We start from the raw sequence: 20013 nt of genomic DNA, 5'->3' as shown, positions 1-20013 counted from the left end.
AATTGCCTATTATATTTAGCATTTTCACATTGCGGTTCTTATGTGAAAGTGATTTCAATCGCTAATGAAAGTGATTAAATATTTGTTGATGAATCCGCCTATTCTCAGATTTATTGTACGATTGATATCGCCAAATTCAAATTGCGTCAAATTCATCGCCAAATTTTAAGCAGTTTGGTTCACCTGACGTATAGATGATGAAAATATTCAATGACAACAGATGTAGGTAACGTATATTTGTTTGAGCACCGAATCCATGAGATACACAACGATTATCTTAAGTGACAGAACTACACATACTGACGACTCCCATTCAATATTCCGGGTACAATTATGTTGAACCAACAAGTTTAGCAAAGTTAATTTACAGTATTCTGTGTGAAAAACCTTGCATAAACTGCATTGCCTTGTCACGCGCCTGCATTTAAACAATCGAGTAGTGATCGACGATCAGAATTTTTATATTCGCTGGACCTGTGCATTATATCCATTCTCTCACTGAGGACATTTATGAATGCACAAATAGAGAAAAAGGTATGTTCGCAATGCCTTCATTTCATGAAATTATTAATTTCATAAATGACTTAAAATATTTAATGTACGTAGTATCAAAGCCACAATCGATTAAATTAAGAGTTAATCTGATCGTTTTGCCTGACTGATGAATGTGCATCTGCAAAATCATTCGTTTGCTGCCTTTGATCACCTAACACTGCAATTTTTTACCCTAAAATGCGTAGCTTGGACAAGAAAATTGTATTATGTATCCTAAATGCCACAGAATTTTTCATCAATGTCATCAACCTGAGAACCACAATCAAGGTTTATAATCTGAATGATGCTTTCCTTCAATCTGAAGTGGTACTTTCATAATATTAATACTATTCGATAAATTGATCTTTATTTCTTTCAACAATATAATGCAGCGTAGCTCAGTCCAAGAAATTCTTGAGTGTGTTAAGTTCAACTAATAAAACACTTTTAAAGGTACTTCTTTGAACGCCTTTACTTCTTCAGTTTGCTGAGCTCGTCAACGTCCCGAACAATTGCCGTGCTCCGCGTGGGGAATTAGCGCCGTTTACGAGGCACGGCCGCCTCAGCTTTAAGTGCCGAGATGAGGCAGGCGCTACGACCGTTTCACTGGCACAGCAAACAGTCGCAGAACGAAATGAACTTGCTACACGAAAAATAAAATCGTCTGTCTTCTATTAGCATTTATCATTATAGAATTCATGTTCGGCAAAATACCAAAAAACTATGCGTTAAAATTTCCGAATGTAACATCCCATAATTGAAATATCCGTATTTTTTATATAACAGAGAACGAATTGCGAAAGTAAATACTCAACGCACTTTCCTATATTGACTTGTTTGCTTAGGAGTGGGATTCACTCAATCGAGGGACATTTATTTTACGTTAATAGTCGTAGAATAGCAATTTCACAACAAGTAACATCGGTATTTACATAAAAACATCAATAACAATGATGTGCATCACCAACCATTTAGAGAATGGAAGACATGCAGAGGAAATACATTGATGAACATTTTCAGAAAGTGAAGGAAATGGTGCAGAATGTTATAAACGCAAGATTGTGCTTTTATTAGATTTAAGTGTTGTATTATTTTCATTGTTGTTAAAATGCAGGAAGTAATGCACCTCTCGTACAAACGGTGTAAACAATAATATCAATGTTTAAATTTACCACTGAAAATAGCAGTAAAAATTTGAAAGTCAAATGAAGGAATGTATAGGATTTTCAAACATTCGTTTTTACAAATTACAAGAGTAAATCCATTATATTGTCAGGTCTAATACACGAGCTTAGTTTACTAGGATTTACAGTACATTGATATGCTCTTTTTCCTGAGATTCCTATTTGTTTATCCCTACATTTTCAATTTTCAACGCAAAGTCGAAATGCAGGCTTGTTTAATTACGTTTTAATTAAAAGTTGAGCATTACGTCGTTGATGGTCTTCTCACTTTGCTCCGAAAAAATTCTGAATCACGTGTAAAGTTCATATTTCTGACAACCACCCTAGAAATAGGGTATATTTCTGGAAAATGAATTCACGTCAGAAACTCAATGATACACGTTGTCGTTCCCACAAGTCTTGAGAGTCGCGCTTACGCTACTGATATTGTATCGTCCGTCATCAGCGAAATATCGACCATCATCAGGCACATATCGTCGCTCCTGGTGTGGATATGGGTTGTCATCTGGCGTCGGAAATCGGCTCTCATTAGAAAGAAATCGCCCTTCGTCACAAGAAAATCGGTCCCTATAGCAATGCACTGAGGAGGCTTGTGGACGGGCGGAGGACGCGCAAGAATCACCGACAATTCTCACATCACTTCCCGAGCTTCGCAAATTTCTGTCGGTCACGGCGCGGTGGAACGTCCGATCGACGGCCCGATATTCCGTCGTCGGAGAATCCTCCTTATAAAGATTCACGTTGCGCCGCAGACTGTAAAAATTGACGTTCCTGTCAAGTTTACAGAAAGTAACGTCGGTCGATGAGCTGTGGAACTGCTTGTCGAGCCTGCAGTAACTCGAAGAAGTCGAGCCGCAACGGTCATCGAAACCATCGCAATCGTGCCGGAACTCAATCGCCTTCGACTTGCTGCCGTTATTCAGATCTTAAATAGAAATCAATGAAGATAAAATAAATTTTTATTTTTAACAAAAAAATTCTTCCAATGAACCACAGTTATTGTTATATTCCATGCATCAAATGAAATGTGTATTGGCATGAAGCAACCATGTATATGCTGAAATAGTTGGAACCATCCAATATTTTATCTCTAAAATAACTATTTGAAACTTACAAGCACTGCAGATTACGTTTGAAGATCCCATTCCAGTCAACGAGCTTTTTCTGGAGGCCCGTTCATCACAGCCGGAGTCGCGACCAGGAGCGGCTTTAAGTGGCGGCGGAAAAGGTGACAAAGTCGAGGGTTTTGGAGCCGCGGTGTTGCCCGCCGACGATTTAAACTTCATGAGACCAAGCACCGCGCAGAGGCACGACAGAATACTGAGCATGGCACCAAAGATAACGGCCACAAACGACGTCCAGGAGATCCACGTAGCGCTATCCGCCGTGTGGGAGGCAATGGATGGCAGCTCCCTGAAGGGGGTAATGTAAGAAACCGTTACCGGAGGGCTAGTACCTCGGGAGTTTACTGCCGTCACGATAAACAAGTAGTGTTCTCTCGGCTTTAGGCCCTTCAAGTTAAAATAGGGCAGTGGAGAGTGCTGCACCGACGCTAGAATTCTCGAGTGCTTGTTCTTAGATTCCCTCACTTCGAGGGTAAAGGATTGTTCGAGGCCGCCATCCCAGCCCGGCGTGCACGATACCACCGCTTCACTCGCCGACATCGAGTTGTTGTTGATCACGTCGCAATTGCCCACTGGCTCTGGTTTAGCTGAAAGCAGGGAATAAATATTGAAAAACTATTGTTTTTCCCAATGTTGCGGTGGATTTGAGGCAGAAAGACTTGAAAGTGTGAATTTTTTCCTTACGGTTAATTTTGAAGTTAGAGTAAATAATTTTAATAGTTCGTTTTAATTTCCAATTGATAAGATTAAGTATTCGAGTTTTGCATTCAACGAGCTCAAATAAGCTGTTTATCCAATAAGCGTCATTCGAATAGCTCGTTCATAACCGCATTCTGCAGTTAAGATGTAATTCCTAACCGCCAAGCATGAATATATTTGCGTAATTCAGCTTCAGGTACAAGTTTTCATACAAACTTCCTATCATCAAGGGTGAAATTCTTACTCTCAAACTTGTCAAACACAATAAATTTATTGCAGAAAAATTCAATTTCCAACGTAATTCCGAGCTCAACTCACCAGCAGGGACGACTCTGAGCACACACGGCTGGTCCATGACGCCCACCTCGTTCGCTGCCCAGCAAAGAAGCGAGCCAAAATCCATCTCAGTTCTGGGCGTGTACATGAGCGCGCTACTTTGATCCGTCATAGAGTAAGTGTTGCGTGGTATGTCCATCGCCTCCTGGGATCTGTTGAACGCCCACCTAAAAGATGTTGGTGGTGGGTAGCTGTCTACTGTACACGTGACGGCTACTTGCTCCTGGATACCAGTGCCGTACTGTTTCTGCTGGTCCTCCTTGCAGACCGGGGCATCTGGAGTAGAGTTATGTAATTTTCATTGTTCTTGAGTTCAGAATTAAACGAAAACGACTTTTAAAATATCTCTTAGAAGAACTAAATTAGAAAATTCTTCATACAATTATGTAACAAATGAATAAACTATTTTCATTCAATAATTAAGTCATTAGAAACACATAGTGCACACAAAAATGTTAGGTAAGAGCATGCTGTATCATCTTCGTTAGAGAAAAAAATAAGGTATCAGAATCTTCTGAAAAAAAAACGTTTCAAAATATATACTAAGATGTAATGTTCTTGCTAGTAGTCAGGAAGAATTTTGCATTAGTTCAGAACTAGAAACGTTTTTATTTAATAATTTTCCGTAAATTTTCGTAAAGTCGTGCAACGTGCGAAATTGACCTAAAACGTTTATAACTCAGAAATATTTGTTGAAAATATTTCATTTGTTGAAAATATTTCATTTGTTGAAAATATTTCATTTGTTAAAAATATTTCATTTGTTGAAAATACTTCATTTGTTGAAAATATTTCAAGTATTTTTTGACGCTCATATAATGTGCATGGCTTGTAGTTCAGGATGGCTGAGTTTTTGGCGCACTTCATGCAAATCGACAAAGGCATTAACTCTCATTATCATATTCATAAGATCACAGCGGCATAGGTGCGTCCAACGAGCCTCGTGATGACACTATCGCAACTCTCTCTTTATTGGACGCTTGTTTCTGCACCGCCCCATGCATGTATATTGCTAGAGTTAAAATCTTCTGCTCGTTTTTTAAACCAGAGTTAAGATTGAGTTTGTGAACTTTTCCCACCTAACACATGAAATTTAATAATTTTTCATAGTGTTTATGTTTTCGTTGTGTGTGTGAAAAGAGAGCATATTTATGTGCCGTAAACTCACTGCCACACTTTTAGTTCGACATTTTGTTACGTCTCTTCAAAAATTTCCCTTACTCCTCTACACTTTATAAAAATTAGCAGTTAAAATGCATGAGCGAAAATTTCTCCATTATATTCTCGTATGAGTGACACATTTGTATACTCGATTTATATTAGGCCGCAGAAAAGTTAATCCGTCGTTATATAGAATGCTTTCTATTTCAATATAATTGAGTGGACACACACAATATATTTTACCTACAATCCTTTTTGGCAAAACTTACTTCAAATAACCATAGTGAAACGTTAGAATCAATTCTCACAAGAACCATCAGGGAAGAACATTCATCCCTTCGATAGAAAAATGTTAAGATAACTGATTAATCGTTAGTTAAGTACATTAAGTTGGATTTTCCCTTTGATCTGTTGGTTTAAAATTATTAGCTAGTACCGAGCTCGTGTGTGTATTGTAAATGGTACACGCATCCGATTTGGAATGCCTGTATTTTGAACAATACTAAATATTTACAAATACCAGTTTTTAGGGCTGAAACTTAAATCAAAAGGGTTAATTCATTAATTCTCAAAGGTGTCTAATATGTTTACATTTAAATTCACGTCGTATCTCTATTTGGTAGTCATATTCGTCCCACACTCCAGTGAGTAAACCAGAATATTCTGAGTCGCAACCACGCTGCCCCGATGACCTTGCACGCCACAAATGCAAAGTTGCGTTATTTTGTCCAGGGCGCCCGATCCTCCCGTCAGGAATTCTTTTATTCAAAAATTCGGGAACTTTTATTAAAAAATTCGCCGACTGCCCAACGCCAGTGTAGTCATGGTTGAAATAATACATGTATTAATTCAACCATAAGTGTAGCGATTTACAGAAAACCTTGTACCACATAAAACTTGAGAGAGAGTTTCTTCTTTCTAACAGAACTTTGTTGGTGAATTTAGCTCGAATGACGCAATAATTTTAATAATTTTATGAAATGTGACTATTTGATACACATCAGTTGCACAATATTAAGCGTCTGGTATTATGTTGCATCTCGTTCGGGTTTACGTCACTTTTGATACTCCTAACCATTCTATTTCGCCCACAGCAAGAGTGATATTATCACCAAGGTATTGATCTTTGGAGACTTGTGGGCAGAGTCACATTTCTGTTGATTTTACTCTCTTTAACGTATAACTTGAATAATTGTGTGATTTTTAGATTTTGCACGTTCTTAGTAAACAATTTTATTTTTAAATACTGTGCTGGATGCATTCAATCCGTAATGATTTGCAATTAAAATATCCCAGCCTGGTTAAGAGTACATAATTTTTTTAAATACTTTTCAATATGACCCTTCACACTGGCACTACTGGCACCATCTGAGGTCACTAGGAATGTGAAGAGGCGGGAAGTTGATAATATTGTTATTATTCTTTCAATGACAATATTACTGTATTGATACATACACTTGATGTTGAGGGTGAGGGGGTGGGAGGTGGCGGCGCCCAGGGAGTTGGCGGCGGCGCAGGTGTAGGCCCCCGACAGGCGGCGGGACGCGCCCTGTACCGCCACCCGCCACCCCATCACCGTCACGCCTGTCGTCGCGTTGCCCAACAGCGGCACGCCCTGTCGTCACGTGCGAACATAAATTATTATTAATCATCACAACCCATGACTGAAACTGCAATAAAATTTCCTCGTTGTAGGATAAGTCAGTGGTTCCCAAAGTGGGCGATATCGCCCCCTAGGGGCGGTGGAAAGATTTTGGGGGCGGTAAGGAAGAAAAGGGCGTTAGGGGGCGATAGGGGGCGGTAGTCCGAAGTTAATGTCAGAAGTTCAAACGTTTGTTTGACGATTTGTACACAACACGTGCAGCACATGACTCCCAGCGATGGCTTTTTCACCCAGATCTGTTTTTTTAACCTCTCCTGGGTTTACGTCTAGGACAAATTAACGGCCGGTCTCACGGCCGGTCTCATGGCCGGTCTCACGGCCGGTCTCACGGCCAATTTCCAAATTCAATGCTCAAGGAATATCTCTCAAACTAATGAACTTAACTCGATGAAACTTGGTACCTCGTATTCATTAGGACCAAACGGTAATGTTTAGTTCGTGAAAATTGTTTGAATTTTGCCATTGTTTGTTTTTGTCATAGTTATATGGCAATACGGGCCGAAATTCACAGTGATCAAGGAATTTCTGCCAAACTACTGAACATATTCGAGCGAAATTTTGAATTCACAGACCTAACTACCGAACGGTAATGTTTAGCTCGTGAAAATTTTTTCGATTGTGCCTTCGTTCGCGAGTTTTTTTTTTCATTTCATCTTCATTCGTTATTTAAACAGCAAGACGTGCTTAAATTTGCAGTAATTAAGAAATTTTTTCCAAACTACTGAACAGATTTGAACGAAACTTTGTATTTAAATACCTAACCTCAGCAATGGCGATGTTTAATTTTTACGTTTTGTCTTCGTTTGCGAGTCATACGGCTATACGTATAAGGCTCTTGGTTAAACCGGCCGGTAGAAAAGCCGGTCGTTCCTCCTATATCTGTATAACTCGCGAACGAAAGCAAAATAGAAAAATTATCACGAGCCAAAAATCACGGTTGAGAGGTTAGGTATTTATATACAAAGTTTTGTTAAAATCTGTTTTGTAGTTTGGAAGAAATTTCTTGATCGCCGCGAATTTAAGTGACAAATAACCCGGCGAAACGGGCCGAATATAAGGATGTGTGAAATCAAGAACGACGGTGAAATGAAAAAAAAAACTCGCAAACGAAGGTAAAATCGAAAAAATTTTATAAGCTAAAAAATCATCGCTTGGTAGTTAGAAGTGTATATTCAAAATTTTGTTCAAATCTGTTCAATAGTTTGGAAGAAATTCTTTGATCACTGCGAATTTCTGCCTGTTTCGCAATATACGCGTAACTCACAAATGAAGGTGAAATTAAAAAAAAATTAGGAGCTAAACATCACCGTTAGGTTCTGATGAATACGTGTTCCAAGTTTCATAGAGCTGCGTTCATTAGTTTGGGAGATATTACTTGATAATCGAATTTGGCGATTGGTCGTGAGACCGGCCACGAGTCAGGCCGTAAATTCGCTCGCGACGTCCTAGGTTTCTAGTGCTGAAACAGTTAAAACAGCTAAAAACATATTGGTTCACTAAATTGGGTTCTATTTGTGAAATACACATTTGTGTTTAACCTTTATCTTTTAAATTGCAGCGTACTAAATTTCAAGAGAGGCGTATGTCTGTGGGAGGCGCTTGAAATTCACTAGGGAGCCAAAGGGCCTGAAAAAAGTTTGGGAACCACTGGGATAAGTAATTATTAATTAATTCAGCTAAATTTAATTTTTTCAAATTTGAATTAAAGTAAATAATGTACATCGCTCCCGTAATAGATAACAAATATATTATTAACGCAATCAAAACAAAGAACTTCATTCTTATTTATAGAGAGTAAGCCATTAGTTATATACTTCTAAGAGGTTTAACATAACATAGTGATGTCGGCTCTGAAGTGTAGGCCTGATGTGGCCTGTCGCCGATTCTTTTCCATTTCGTGCCTTGTTCATAGATCTAAACTCGTGTCATTTGTCAGCTGCCACGTATCAGCCCAGTTAACTAAGCTGTCAAGATCATCTTGCAATTGCGCTTTATTTGACGCATTCTTCACTGTATTATAAACTTTTGTGTCGTCGGCATACATGGAGCCTGTTCCAATGTGGAGCCTGTTGGAGTGACATTGGGAAAGTACGGTGCAATAGTAAGTGCAGTGCAATAGAGAGTATAGTAAATTTCCTATCGCATTAAAAAAAATTTTAATGAGCTGTACGTTGAATATAAAGTAGTAAACCGTTTTTACTCTCACGGTAAAAAAAAAAGACTCCAAATGATTTAGTTTTCGTTCTATATTAGAAAGTTGATGTTTGGTTGAAATTACTTGAAAAATGATGTTAAATTATTTGGCCGAAAGTATTGATCGAAGGAAAATTAGTAACTATTGCTCTCATCAGACGAGCGGAGTAAATGTTTAAGATTTATTTTTCTTCGTGGGGTGTATTGTGATAAATTCAGATAATTATTATTCCGTTCGAAATTACCATGATGCATCATCGCAAAGTAACGTAAATTATGTAATTTTTTTCTCTCATGCAAGATAATTCATTAGAATGACGGTCGGTGTTAATAGAATCCAAAGGTTTTCATTACGAGCGAGACGGGAAGTTTTCAGTTGCGCGGTCGTAAATAGCGGGCGAATCACGGCAACTTTTTCACGACAAAACTCCAACACCAAAAGTTTTCTCTTGGCGTTTCTTTAGAATAATAGCAATGATAATAATTGCAAAGATCAGCAGAAGGAAGGCTTTTTGTTTGGTGGTCCCTCAAATTGCTCTGTCAGAAGAGCGATGAGAGATCGCAATTCAAGAAGATTTACGAGCGACATGGATACCTCTGAGCTACGTAGAAGTTGCCCACCCGGGGGAGGTGTAATTCCAAGCTTTTTGCAAGCACTTCACCATGCAGAGGGACAGACTCGCGTGCAGCTACGAGGAATTTCCTCGCAGCTACTGCGGTAGTTTGCTTTTCACTGGCTCCTTCTGGAATGGCTTATTGTACTGCCCCCGCGGGCGGGCATTCACAAGCACTAGAAAATTACAGTGATTTTTGTCGGCAAAGTACGTTTTTGTTGCGGGCGTTTGAACAAAACCGTGTGTTGAAGACTCGAAAGATTTCACACCACCTACAAAAAACTAGACGTTTTGGTGTCGGCATAAATCCGCTGTTCTATCCGGGCGGGCAATATGTCACTCTAAATGCTCGGGGATGAGCATTTACGTCTCGAAGTTCCGGGACCGTTCGTTTGGAGTTATGCTCAACGCTTGCAGTCCAGCGCGCCTGCAGCAGCATTGTTATGGTAATATTATTTAGATGCATGGCATAGTCTCGCTCGCAAACCTACAGCGATCACAGACGGAGATAAACTCGCCCGTTTGTTCTGACGTTAACGTTTAGTGAACAACTACAAATGATGAATGAACGGCTATCGGTCTGCTAAGTGACTGTTTAGTGTTCAGCAGTTCCTACTTCACCGGAATTAACTTCATCTTTCATGTTTGAGATATTTATGTTGAAATTCCATTGAACGAGCATATAATTTAATTTAATTTACGTAGCGCTTCTTTGTGGGGAAATGCCTAACCGTTAACGAATTTTGAATTTGATTACCGTTTGAATAAAGGCAAGTTCCAAATTATCATCAGAAGATGTCATTTATATCCTTATTTCAAAGAGATATAAATTTGTCCACCTACATTGAAATTCACTTTATTTATGTATTCAGTAATGGGGTTGCACTAACGAATGAGAAAACAGTTGGAGTGCTATTCCAAGTCAATTATTTTTATATTTTGCGTAAAAGGAAGATTTTCTTATTTTTGGAAAAACGTATTTCAAACCGTCCTAATAATAAATTTCAGTCTAATGCGATGCCCACCTCGATGCAAGCCCCACTAAATTTCACTGCATTTCGGAAAAAGTTTACTTTCTTCTAAAATGTAACGTCTTTGCGTTATACCATTTAAAATTATTAATAAAAAAATATATTAAAGGAGAAATAAATTTCACTGCATTTCGGGAAAAGTTTCTAAAACTTTTTAAATTTAACGTCTTTGCAGTACACCATTTAAAATTATTATTTAAAAAAATATGGAGGGAGAAATTTTACCTCTCTGGCCCACTGTACGTCGCCAGCAGGAGGGTTTGCGTGCACACTGCAGCTCAGCACAAACTCGTCCCCCTCGGTGAGGTCGTCCGAGGAGAGCGTCGACTCGAACGACAGCGACAGAACTGGTCGATCTGTTCTCACCAGCACCCCAAACGAGAGTTGGAATACAATTTTGTAATATTCGTTTGAATTATTATAAGTGTCCTTCCAAACATTGTGAAAATTGCTCGGTCTGCCCGATCTGTACATATGTGTAACAATTAAGTTTACTATAAATATAACGTTTTATAAAAAATTCTTCTTATAAAACTAGAGGGTAATATATTTGATTAAGTTTCATCCAAGTTTTAACACTAATTTTTGCACATGACACCAAATTTCGAAAGAAGTAACGTGGCACTCACATAGCACGTTGAGAACGACCTGTTCTTCAAGCGCTTCATTGGGCAGCCTCGGCGTTTCAGCACGGCAGTTGACCAAGGCAGAATGATCAGCAAAAGAAGGCACGAATTTGAGGGAGGACACACTGACTGTACTAGAAGAACTTGCCCTGCCTTCTCCTCTTCGATTGCCTGGCAAAAAGTTACTGGTCACGAGATCCTCTGACACGGCCTGCCCGTTCATCATCCAGTGAAGTCGCGCTTGCGGCCGACCGCCCGTTGACTCGCACACCAAAGTGGCCTCCTCTTCGGCTATGACAGTCACGACCTCGTGCGGCAACGATGACTTCGGCTTGGCCGATGAAACCGAGAACGAAGAGCTTTGAATAGACGACGATGAAGTTGAAGATGTTGTTAACATTCGTTCGGGGATTTTGTCCGCTCGCATGAAATTACTTTTAGCCCATATCTTCACCGAGCTGGGGGGAACTGCCATGTCAAGAGAGGAAAATTCGATAGAAATTTCTTTCGCAGCTGATGGAAGACTTGATAACAATCCGTTAAAGAGGAGCATTTATGCGTTTCAATAATGCTGCTTCATTCGTCATTGCCGTTTTTATAAGCAAATAATTTGATTTTGTACACTTAAAGTTAGAATTGATGGACCTGGGGTAAAGTACTTTGATCTACATTACGTTAACCAATATTTATCATTGTGTGTCAAGGATTACATTTATACTAGAGGCCGCTTATGAGCTGAAAGACATTTATGTGCATAACTATCATACATAACATTTATGTCCATAACTTTCATACATAACTATATATGAGAATGAAAACTTTCCACACACAATACCCGTAGCATTTATAAGTAAGCTTGCTAGCCAGGAATTGCCTAGCACCTTTTCTCAGGATGAAATAAACATGAGCGCAATGTCGGCTTGCAGAGCAAATTGTGTGCCCCCAGGCTGCCTTCCCGTGCTCCTTAAGACACAAACTTACACGCAATGTCGACCACGACAGCGCCCGTGAGAGGCTCGCTGATGTTGTTGTTCTGTGCTAGGCAAGTCAGCTTGCGCAGTAAGTCGTTTCTGCTTAGTCGCGGCAGACGCAGCGAATTTCGAGTCACCTTCCAGATACAAAAATGCGTAAATAATCACAAGAGACATGTTTCATGGCATGAAAATATCCAAGAATGTATAAGGTGCGCCAATATGAAAGCAAATGAAATTATTGTAGCTTCTCTAAGGAGACCAATATGAGGCACAAATACAAATTATACATTCGAAACGAATGTATGTGAAGACGAGTGAATGAAGACGAAACCAATGGTAACGAGGAAACTTTGACGGTTGAGTAGCATCAAGTCATTGAGCCTCACGGATTTTCACTTGCGTTTTCACTTATATTAAAAATAATATTTTTTGATAATTCTAGCTGATACTGGAGCATTATTTGAGATTTTAAGTTATTTTATTGAGCTTCGATAATTAGGCTTACTTGGTCGGTCTGGACTTCTGTGGTATTGTCCAGGATCCTGTCTCCCTGGAGCCACTGCATCTGTGGCCGCGGTATTCCTAGCAGCGAGAAAAATTCAAAATAAAAACATTATTAGTAATCTAAACACAGATCAATCAGCTTCATCTGTTATAAGGAAAACGTACTTTTGCTACATTCAAAAAGCCTGCAGATGCAAATTTACTGCAAATTTTCCAGAGCAAAAAATTTATTTACATTATTAATGGCGCGAATTGCTTTTAAAAAGCGCAAAGTTTGTCTATTATTTTTATTCACATGAAAAGAGAGTACTGACCAAATTTTAATTTCAAACGGCTGTAAAATTGCTCAAGTCAATTTTCCTCATCCGACACAATTTTATACTGATCATTTTCGTAGCAGACAAGTAACGCCCGCCACTGTGCGCAGTGACTCGTTCAACTTTACGTCGTCTTCAGTTCGCGTCTGGCATAAAGGTTCTACAAAGGCCTCTATAAGACAGTAAAGTGAGCCACCAGCCCTGAAATTTCCTACTTGAAATCTGCTTCCTTCTATCACTAAAATTCTTTAATATCAACTTGAACGTTACTGCCTAGCTGGAACGATATAAACGTTCGGTTATAGAGAAGACCGGCTTTTCAAAATGAGCCTCGCAATGGCGGCTTTGTCGCCGCAATTTTTCTTGTCGTTGTTATAAGTGATATTGTATCAATATCAAGATAGCATAACGTCTTACCTAAAAAAAGCTACTCCGAATTAAAAGAAATGAAGATAAAGTTTGGGAAACCGTCATTTCAATAACGTCGGGGTTCAAGCTATAGAACTATGTTAACGTCCATGTTATCCGTGAGGAACATTGGGAAGAGCTTGTTTAGATAACTAGCCTTAGCAATTTCATATGCTATAGATTTATTAAGTCGAGGAGCATCACACAATTCTATTCAAAAGCTGAAAATAAACCCTGTTTCCATTTACGCAGGAGTCATGCATATGGCGCGTTACATTGTGCTCCCTCGGGAGATTTCATCCGAGTCAGATTTCCTTTAACATTGCAGGAGCTCGAGGAACGAAGCTGGCAGTGACTTAGTTAAAACAAATATCATTTGCTCAATAATTTCATTGGTGCTTAAAACGGCTTTTATAAACCTGAAACATTGCTAAAATTTCTTACATAACGATTCTCATATGTATTGTGGCTATATAACATTCACTACTCGAAAATTCCATGACTTCCTGCATTTTTCTAAATTTTACGAAACCCATCGCTGTGTACAGTAAATTAACTGCGGTTTAGGCCCTAAAAACACACCGGCACTCAAATAAATACGGGGACTCTGTGTGAATAGCGATGCGCTTTTCGACCAAGCGAAAGAGCTCATCAGTGCTATGTCAGCTCCCGTATCCTGCTGTGGGTATTAGAGCGCTTCACTATTGGGACGATATGAGCTAATATTTTTTTCTGAATATATAGAACGAATTCACAGTCTTTCGTTATCTAATGTCAACGGAGCTCAGATCTCCCCCTTAATTATAGATGCAGCTCTGAATACCGAGCCCCTCAGGAATCAGAGCGGCGTTCTTCGTGAATGCCACAGCAGCCCTCAGTGCGCTTCGAGGATTCCATAGGAGCATTTGGCACTCTCCGACGGCACAACCGAGGATATTAATAAATAATCCTCTTGTGCGCAACACCAATCATGATTTGCTTGATTTGGGTCAACGCTATTCTGCTCTTTGACACATCTTTACACACCGCAACAGTAAATGTGAACTCGACCTCAGTCTTAAAAATCGTGAATATGTCACGCATTGTAACCAATTATTTTATAAACACAATCCGCTGCTGCAATGATCATTATGAACAAACAATTATTTACTGCAAAGACATCGTGAACGCAGTCGCAGCCTTCGAAAATTCGCAGCCTTCGAAAGCAGGTGAACAGAATCACAGCCGTTAAACAAAAATTGTGAACTCAAAATCCGTCAGCAGTGAAAATTGTGGACACAACTGAACACAATCACAGCCTGAAACGATAGTTTTAAATTCAACCTCAGTCAGTAACGAAAATTGTGGCCACAACTCTAGTCTACAACGATCCTCTTGTCACCGACGTCTCAGGTCGTAGCAGCCCTTCCTCCTCTGGCGGCAAGATCGTTTAGTGCTTTGGCTCTCGCCACCGCAGCTTCACGGTTTAATAACGAGCAATTCTGTTCCATATTTAACGAGCGGCTGACTGGAGGTAAGGACGTGTAGTGTGGGCGCTATGACTGGCTTTTTCCTAGGGCCCTTTTACAGATATTCGACGAGCCGAGAAAGTCGAGGACATTCTTCAATCAACTTGAAATTTTATGTTGAATGAGCACGTGTGACGTCGATTAAATATGTTCTTGGGAGCAGCGTGTTTCAGAACGAGATCAAAGATTTTGGTAGCGCCTGCAAAATGTTTGTTGTAGTGTGTCAATGCCTGTTGTGAATTTGAGAGATTGCCATTTTATGCTAAGAATTTATTTCGTTTCAAGAAAAAAAACTCACAAAAGAGGAATTTACGCGTCATTTTCGTTTGAAGCTCAAATATTTATGTTGTTACAGGTTTCATCCAGGATTAACAGGTCCATTTTCCTGAATTCTAATTAACGGCGGCTTGTTGAAAACTATTTGTATAATCAATGTCCATTGAATGTACGTGCTAAAAATAATATACAGAACGATTTGCATATTATGAATATCATAATACAATGATTGTTTAAAAAAATATTCTCGTTAACTTCAAAATATTTCATATTCGTAAAAGCTCGTGTTCATATGAAAATATCTGTATGTAAAATTTTCTGTTAGCTTTGCATTGCTAATGCCGACAAATATTTCCCCTAATCCGCATTAAATTTTCAGCTTCGCGCTCTACTCACGCAGAAAATTTTGGATTTGCACCAAAAAGCTGATGCGATTAAATTATTATTGGGTTGAAGCTGCAGCAAAACCTACCCCCGGTAACCTGGCAGGTGAGGGTAAGGTCCGCCCCCTGAGGGTAGGGGCCGATGTTGCCCTCCACCACGCGACCCTCGTCCCAGCTGCTCGTGATCAGCAGGTGCCGGGGCGGCACTGATGATAAAGAATTATTATTTGTATTAGACAGTGAAATTTGTTTTTTGATTAAGTAATGCTAGCATATTATTTACTATATGTACGTCAAAGTTGGTGTAAGTATATTTGTTCCAGCTGCTCGTGATCAACAGGTGCCGCGGCGGCACTGATGAATAATAGAGAATAATTCCTTGTATTAGCGCACATGAAATTATTTTTTGATTAAATAATGCTAGTATTATTTACTATATGTACGTCAAAGTTGGTATAAGTATATTTGTCACAGCTGCTCGTGATCAGCAGGTGCCGGGGCGGGACTGCTAAATAATAGAAAATAATTCCTTGTAATTGAGCACATGAAATTATTTTTCGATTAAGTAATGCTGGTATTATTTACTATATGTACGTCAAAGTTGGTAAAAGTATATTTATCATAGCTGTTAGACATCAGCAGGTGCCGGGGCGGGACTGATAATAGAGAAATATTTGATGAATTAGCACCCAGGCAATTAGTACTTCTTTCAATAATGCCAGTATTACCTGTAGATATAAATAAATATATGTGTCAAAGTTCGTGTGAAGCCAGCCACTAAAAAATTGGTAAGTGGTTTTCAATTGGTAAGTGTAAATTTAATTTAGTTAATAAAAAATTCAGATTGTCGGTAAACTTTATTTTAACGTTTCTTGAATGAGTGTTTCGAACGGGATTTTCTTTCTTTGTCTTACATGGTTCCAGAGTTGTTTACTCTGTTCGGGACAATAAGATCCTCAAATTGCGGTGCTTCAAGCTTTTCTTGAAACACTAAAGGCACTGCTCACAGCAAAGTCTTAAACAAGATTTACAGTTTTACTGTAACATATGTAATGTTACAGTAAATTTGCATTTATAATTTTACTGCTACATATGTAATTTTTACCTCACAACTGCCATACCTATAATAGTAAGATTTATCCTCATATTCCTGGTGGGAGAGGCCCGGAAGTCGACTCGGCATCTGTACTGTCCCGCGTCCTCTACCACGAGGCGGGCCAGCACCATGCCGTTGTTGCCACCGGGGGAGAGCTTCACGTGGGCCCTGTCCCCGAGCTGGTCCGCGTCGCTCCAGTGGTAGCCGTTGTACACGCTCGACCCACGCGCGTCCACGCTGCTCGGTGCACGAAATTTGTGCCATTAATTGATTTTCAAAGGTTATAACTATAGTAAATTTATAGTATTATAATTAATTATATTATAAATATTATAATTATAGTATTATAGTATAAATAATATAATTATAAAAAATGATATAATACTACTATAATATAATTAATATAATACTAATTATAGTATAAATATAGTAAATACCTTGCATCCTAATTATAAGTTCTATCAGTTACAGTAATCAGTTATCGATGCGGATACCACTGAATTAAATATTAAAAGAAATATGTTGGTATAAGAAAGGGGAAGTTTACAAGATTTAAGCGTCCGTGATAAAGGACAAAAGTCATTAAATAGATTCAATTAGTTTAATTTTGCGAGTTTTAACATTATTTTCGATGCTCAACACAAGAAACAGTGTATTATTACTCCTGACAAGAAAAAAATTATGAATGAGTTAAATGAGTTTAATAAAGACATTCACGGAATGCTTAGCCGTTGAAAATTCTGAATTTGCTATCAATTTTTATTGAAAAGATTTCCAAATTATTGTTGAAATATTTCTTTTTACTTTATTGTCATTTAGAAATCCAACCATCTTACAAATTTGTGGTAACTCGGCCGATAAATAAAGAAGTTATGAGCAATAAAACACATATTTGTACTATTTAAATTCGCTAATCCTTGTATGTCAGCAACAAGAAATGCATAAGAATATTCATTGTTCGTGCATTTATGCGAGGTAAGTGAACCGCTTGGTATCTTGCAGAACATGTAATTCATGGGGCACAGGAATTGGCTGTAGTTTTAAAAAATATAACTCAGTACTCACTGCAGTGAGTGACAGAGAGCGCATTTTCTCGTCGACGAAAACTTGAGGTCACGGACGGACAGACGGACAGACAGACAGACAGACGGACATGGAGAGCACAATAGTGCATTTTTTCCATAAATGAGAAAATGCGCTAAGAACGCGGCAACTTTAAATGTTTAAAATCACGAATATAATTACTAAATACTAATTGAAGTTCTAACACTACACCACGCTACTAGGCTCAAATTATGTTTCATTAATAAAATATTGACGTCAGAATCCAATAATTATTGTCAAATTGCCTATCAATTAAGCAGGAAATTTAGTTAAAATGTTTCCCAAGTTGAGTAGTCAGCATTAAATAATATTTAGAGTTAGGTGCTTCAATTTGTCTTGTATTGTATCATCATCAAATGCCAATGCTGCTTGTGTACCGTTAATTAGTCAGCCAGGTTTACGTTTTCGTTGAGTATATTTGCCTAAAACTACACGCAGCACTTCGACTTCATGGCTCACTAAAGTCCTTAAAGGCCGTCATTTGTTTAAGGACGCGGTTTGTTGAAGACGACCATTTGTTGAATGGCGTCACTTGTTGAATGCCGCCTTTTGTTGAATGAGGTAATTTTCTTGAAACAATCAATAATGGGAGGAGACATTTGTGGAATGCCATCATTTGTTGAATGCAGCAAATTGTTGAATAATTTTACTTATTGAATGATGCCACTTATTGATTGCCGTCATTTTTTAAAACGGTCATTTGACCTTTAATTAAGTAATTTAAATAACATCTTCGAGGATACCCATTTGATGTATCTTATTCATAGCCCATTTTTACTATACAACAATTATTTCGATTATTTCCAAACAACAAGTGTTTATTTATTATATATTTAATTAACAGAACATATGGGAATATTTAGAATAAATAAAGGCCGCCTCCTGCTCGAAACTAGGACTTCAAAAAACCAACGTATTCATGCAGCTGAAATGGAGACCATAAAAAAGTATCAAAAAAGCATCCAGAAAGTTCTTCAAGTTTTGCGTTCCAGTTCAAACTTGTGTAGCCATCATTTTGGAGGAGCGAGCAGCGCTCCGCTAAGTCATCATCAAAAGCGTTTTATCTCGAGCTCTGGAATTATGACACACGCTCCATTCTCCCACTGGAAGCTGTTTCCCGCTTCCGAACGGATCGTTCAGAGCCTTTGTTTAAGGAATGTGACATTACTGTGAACGCGACCAGAAGAGTTTCGATAAAAAGAGTGACGCCATAGATTGAGTCCTTTATTGGACTTTACGCGCGGCGTGAGACAAATGCCCACTGAAGAATACATTCAAACAGAAAAGAATGCGTTTTGATGCTGAATGAGGTTCTTGTTAGAATAAAGCGCCTTGTTTTACATCGCAGGGTCAAAAATTCATGCGTAATTTGCATAGTACAATTTGTTTGCAAGACTTGATGAGTTGAGTGAGGACTTACTAGGTTCGAAGAGCATTTTCAACTTTATTGTACAATTTTACTGGTCCGAATTAGGGACGAATTTTTGTATTGGAAGTTTCCCAATTCACAATAAGATTATTTGAGCCCTAAACACTGTAAACAGGCCTCTGGTCCAAGATCATTTATAGATTTATTAACTACGTTGGTTTCAGATTTTAGTGGTTATGACGACAGGAGAAATGAGGAAACAGCATAACCAGCAGTAATGACCAGCCTGTCGGCGAGGTCATTACTGCAGATGGGAAGCTAGTGAGAGAATAGTCGCCGTTAGTCTTCCGAATGCTGATAAACTTGACGCCTTCCTTCCGACTCGTTCTGAGAGAACGGACGTTTCAGTTTCTCCGCTAACAAAAAAGTGTTGGTGAGGACAAAAACGATCAATTTTTACGTGAGGTTTGATTATCATTCATTCTGGAACTTGGCAGACTTTTTGTAGTGTTCAAATTGCACAGAATAAGCGAAGGAGTAAAAATTAGTGTTCTGACGATATCCACGATCTGAATAACTTCGAGGAATCTTATTCCCATGAGCGGTTGAACAAATCTCTGGCGGCGAAATAAAATACTGACAACTAAAAAGTTTCAAACTCGCATGTACGATTGGGTTACGTGCGTGTTGTTGTTTGAATCCACCTTCTCCTCGCATTCAGTAAGGATCGGACGATGAATATATCTGAAAGTCATCATGAATTTCTTCAATTACCAAAAAAAATTCTTGTACACACTTCCCTCCCTAACTAATTCAAAATTTCATTGTAAATATTAGAGTGCGTATGAAGGTAAAAAATTCTTAACTTTCTGAACTCAATGTATTCTAATGCGTAGGCCATGGAGTGAA

At 38.7% G+C, this 20013-nt stretch overlaps 1 protein-coding gene across 1 annotated transcript in view; it reads right to left on the bottom strand.

Annotated features, from left to right (window-relative positions):
• Window positions 1-229: 229 nt before the first annotated feature.
• The window catches only part of LOC108677407 (hemicentin-2), a 38196-nt gene continuing 18412 nt past the window's right edge, over window positions 230-20013 (bottom strand). The window contains exons 3-12 of the mRNA XM_047882166.1: window positions 16657-16868; window positions 15625-15741; window positions 12645-12721; window positions 12147-12273; window positions 11169-11633; window positions 10765-10895; window positions 6494-6653; window positions 3860-4153; window positions 2833-3429; window positions 230-2643 (exon numbers count right to left, since the gene is read on the bottom strand). Of these exons, the coding sequence (XP_047738122.1) occupies window positions 2087-2643; window positions 2833-3429; window positions 3860-4153; window positions 6494-6653; window positions 10765-10895; window positions 11169-11633; window positions 12147-12273; window positions 12645-12721; window positions 15625-15741; window positions 16657-16868 (2737 nt within the window). The 3' untranslated portion in view covers window positions 230-2086. The remainder of the gene's footprint in view (window positions 2644-2832; window positions 3430-3859; window positions 4154-6493; window positions 6654-10764; window positions 10896-11168; window positions 11634-12146; window positions 12274-12644; window positions 12722-15624; window positions 15742-16656; window positions 16869-20013) is intronic.

This window comes from Hyalella azteca, unplaced genomic scaffold (genome assembly GCF_000764305.2).
Source record: "Hyalella azteca isolate HAZT.00-mixed unplaced genomic scaffold, Hazt_2.0.2 contig9815, whole genome shotgun sequence".
NCBI classification, from domain to species: domain Eukaryota; kingdom Metazoa; phylum Arthropoda; class Malacostraca; order Amphipoda; family Hyalellidae; genus Hyalella; species Hyalella azteca.
This window is presented reverse-complemented; position numbering and strand designations above follow the sequence as displayed.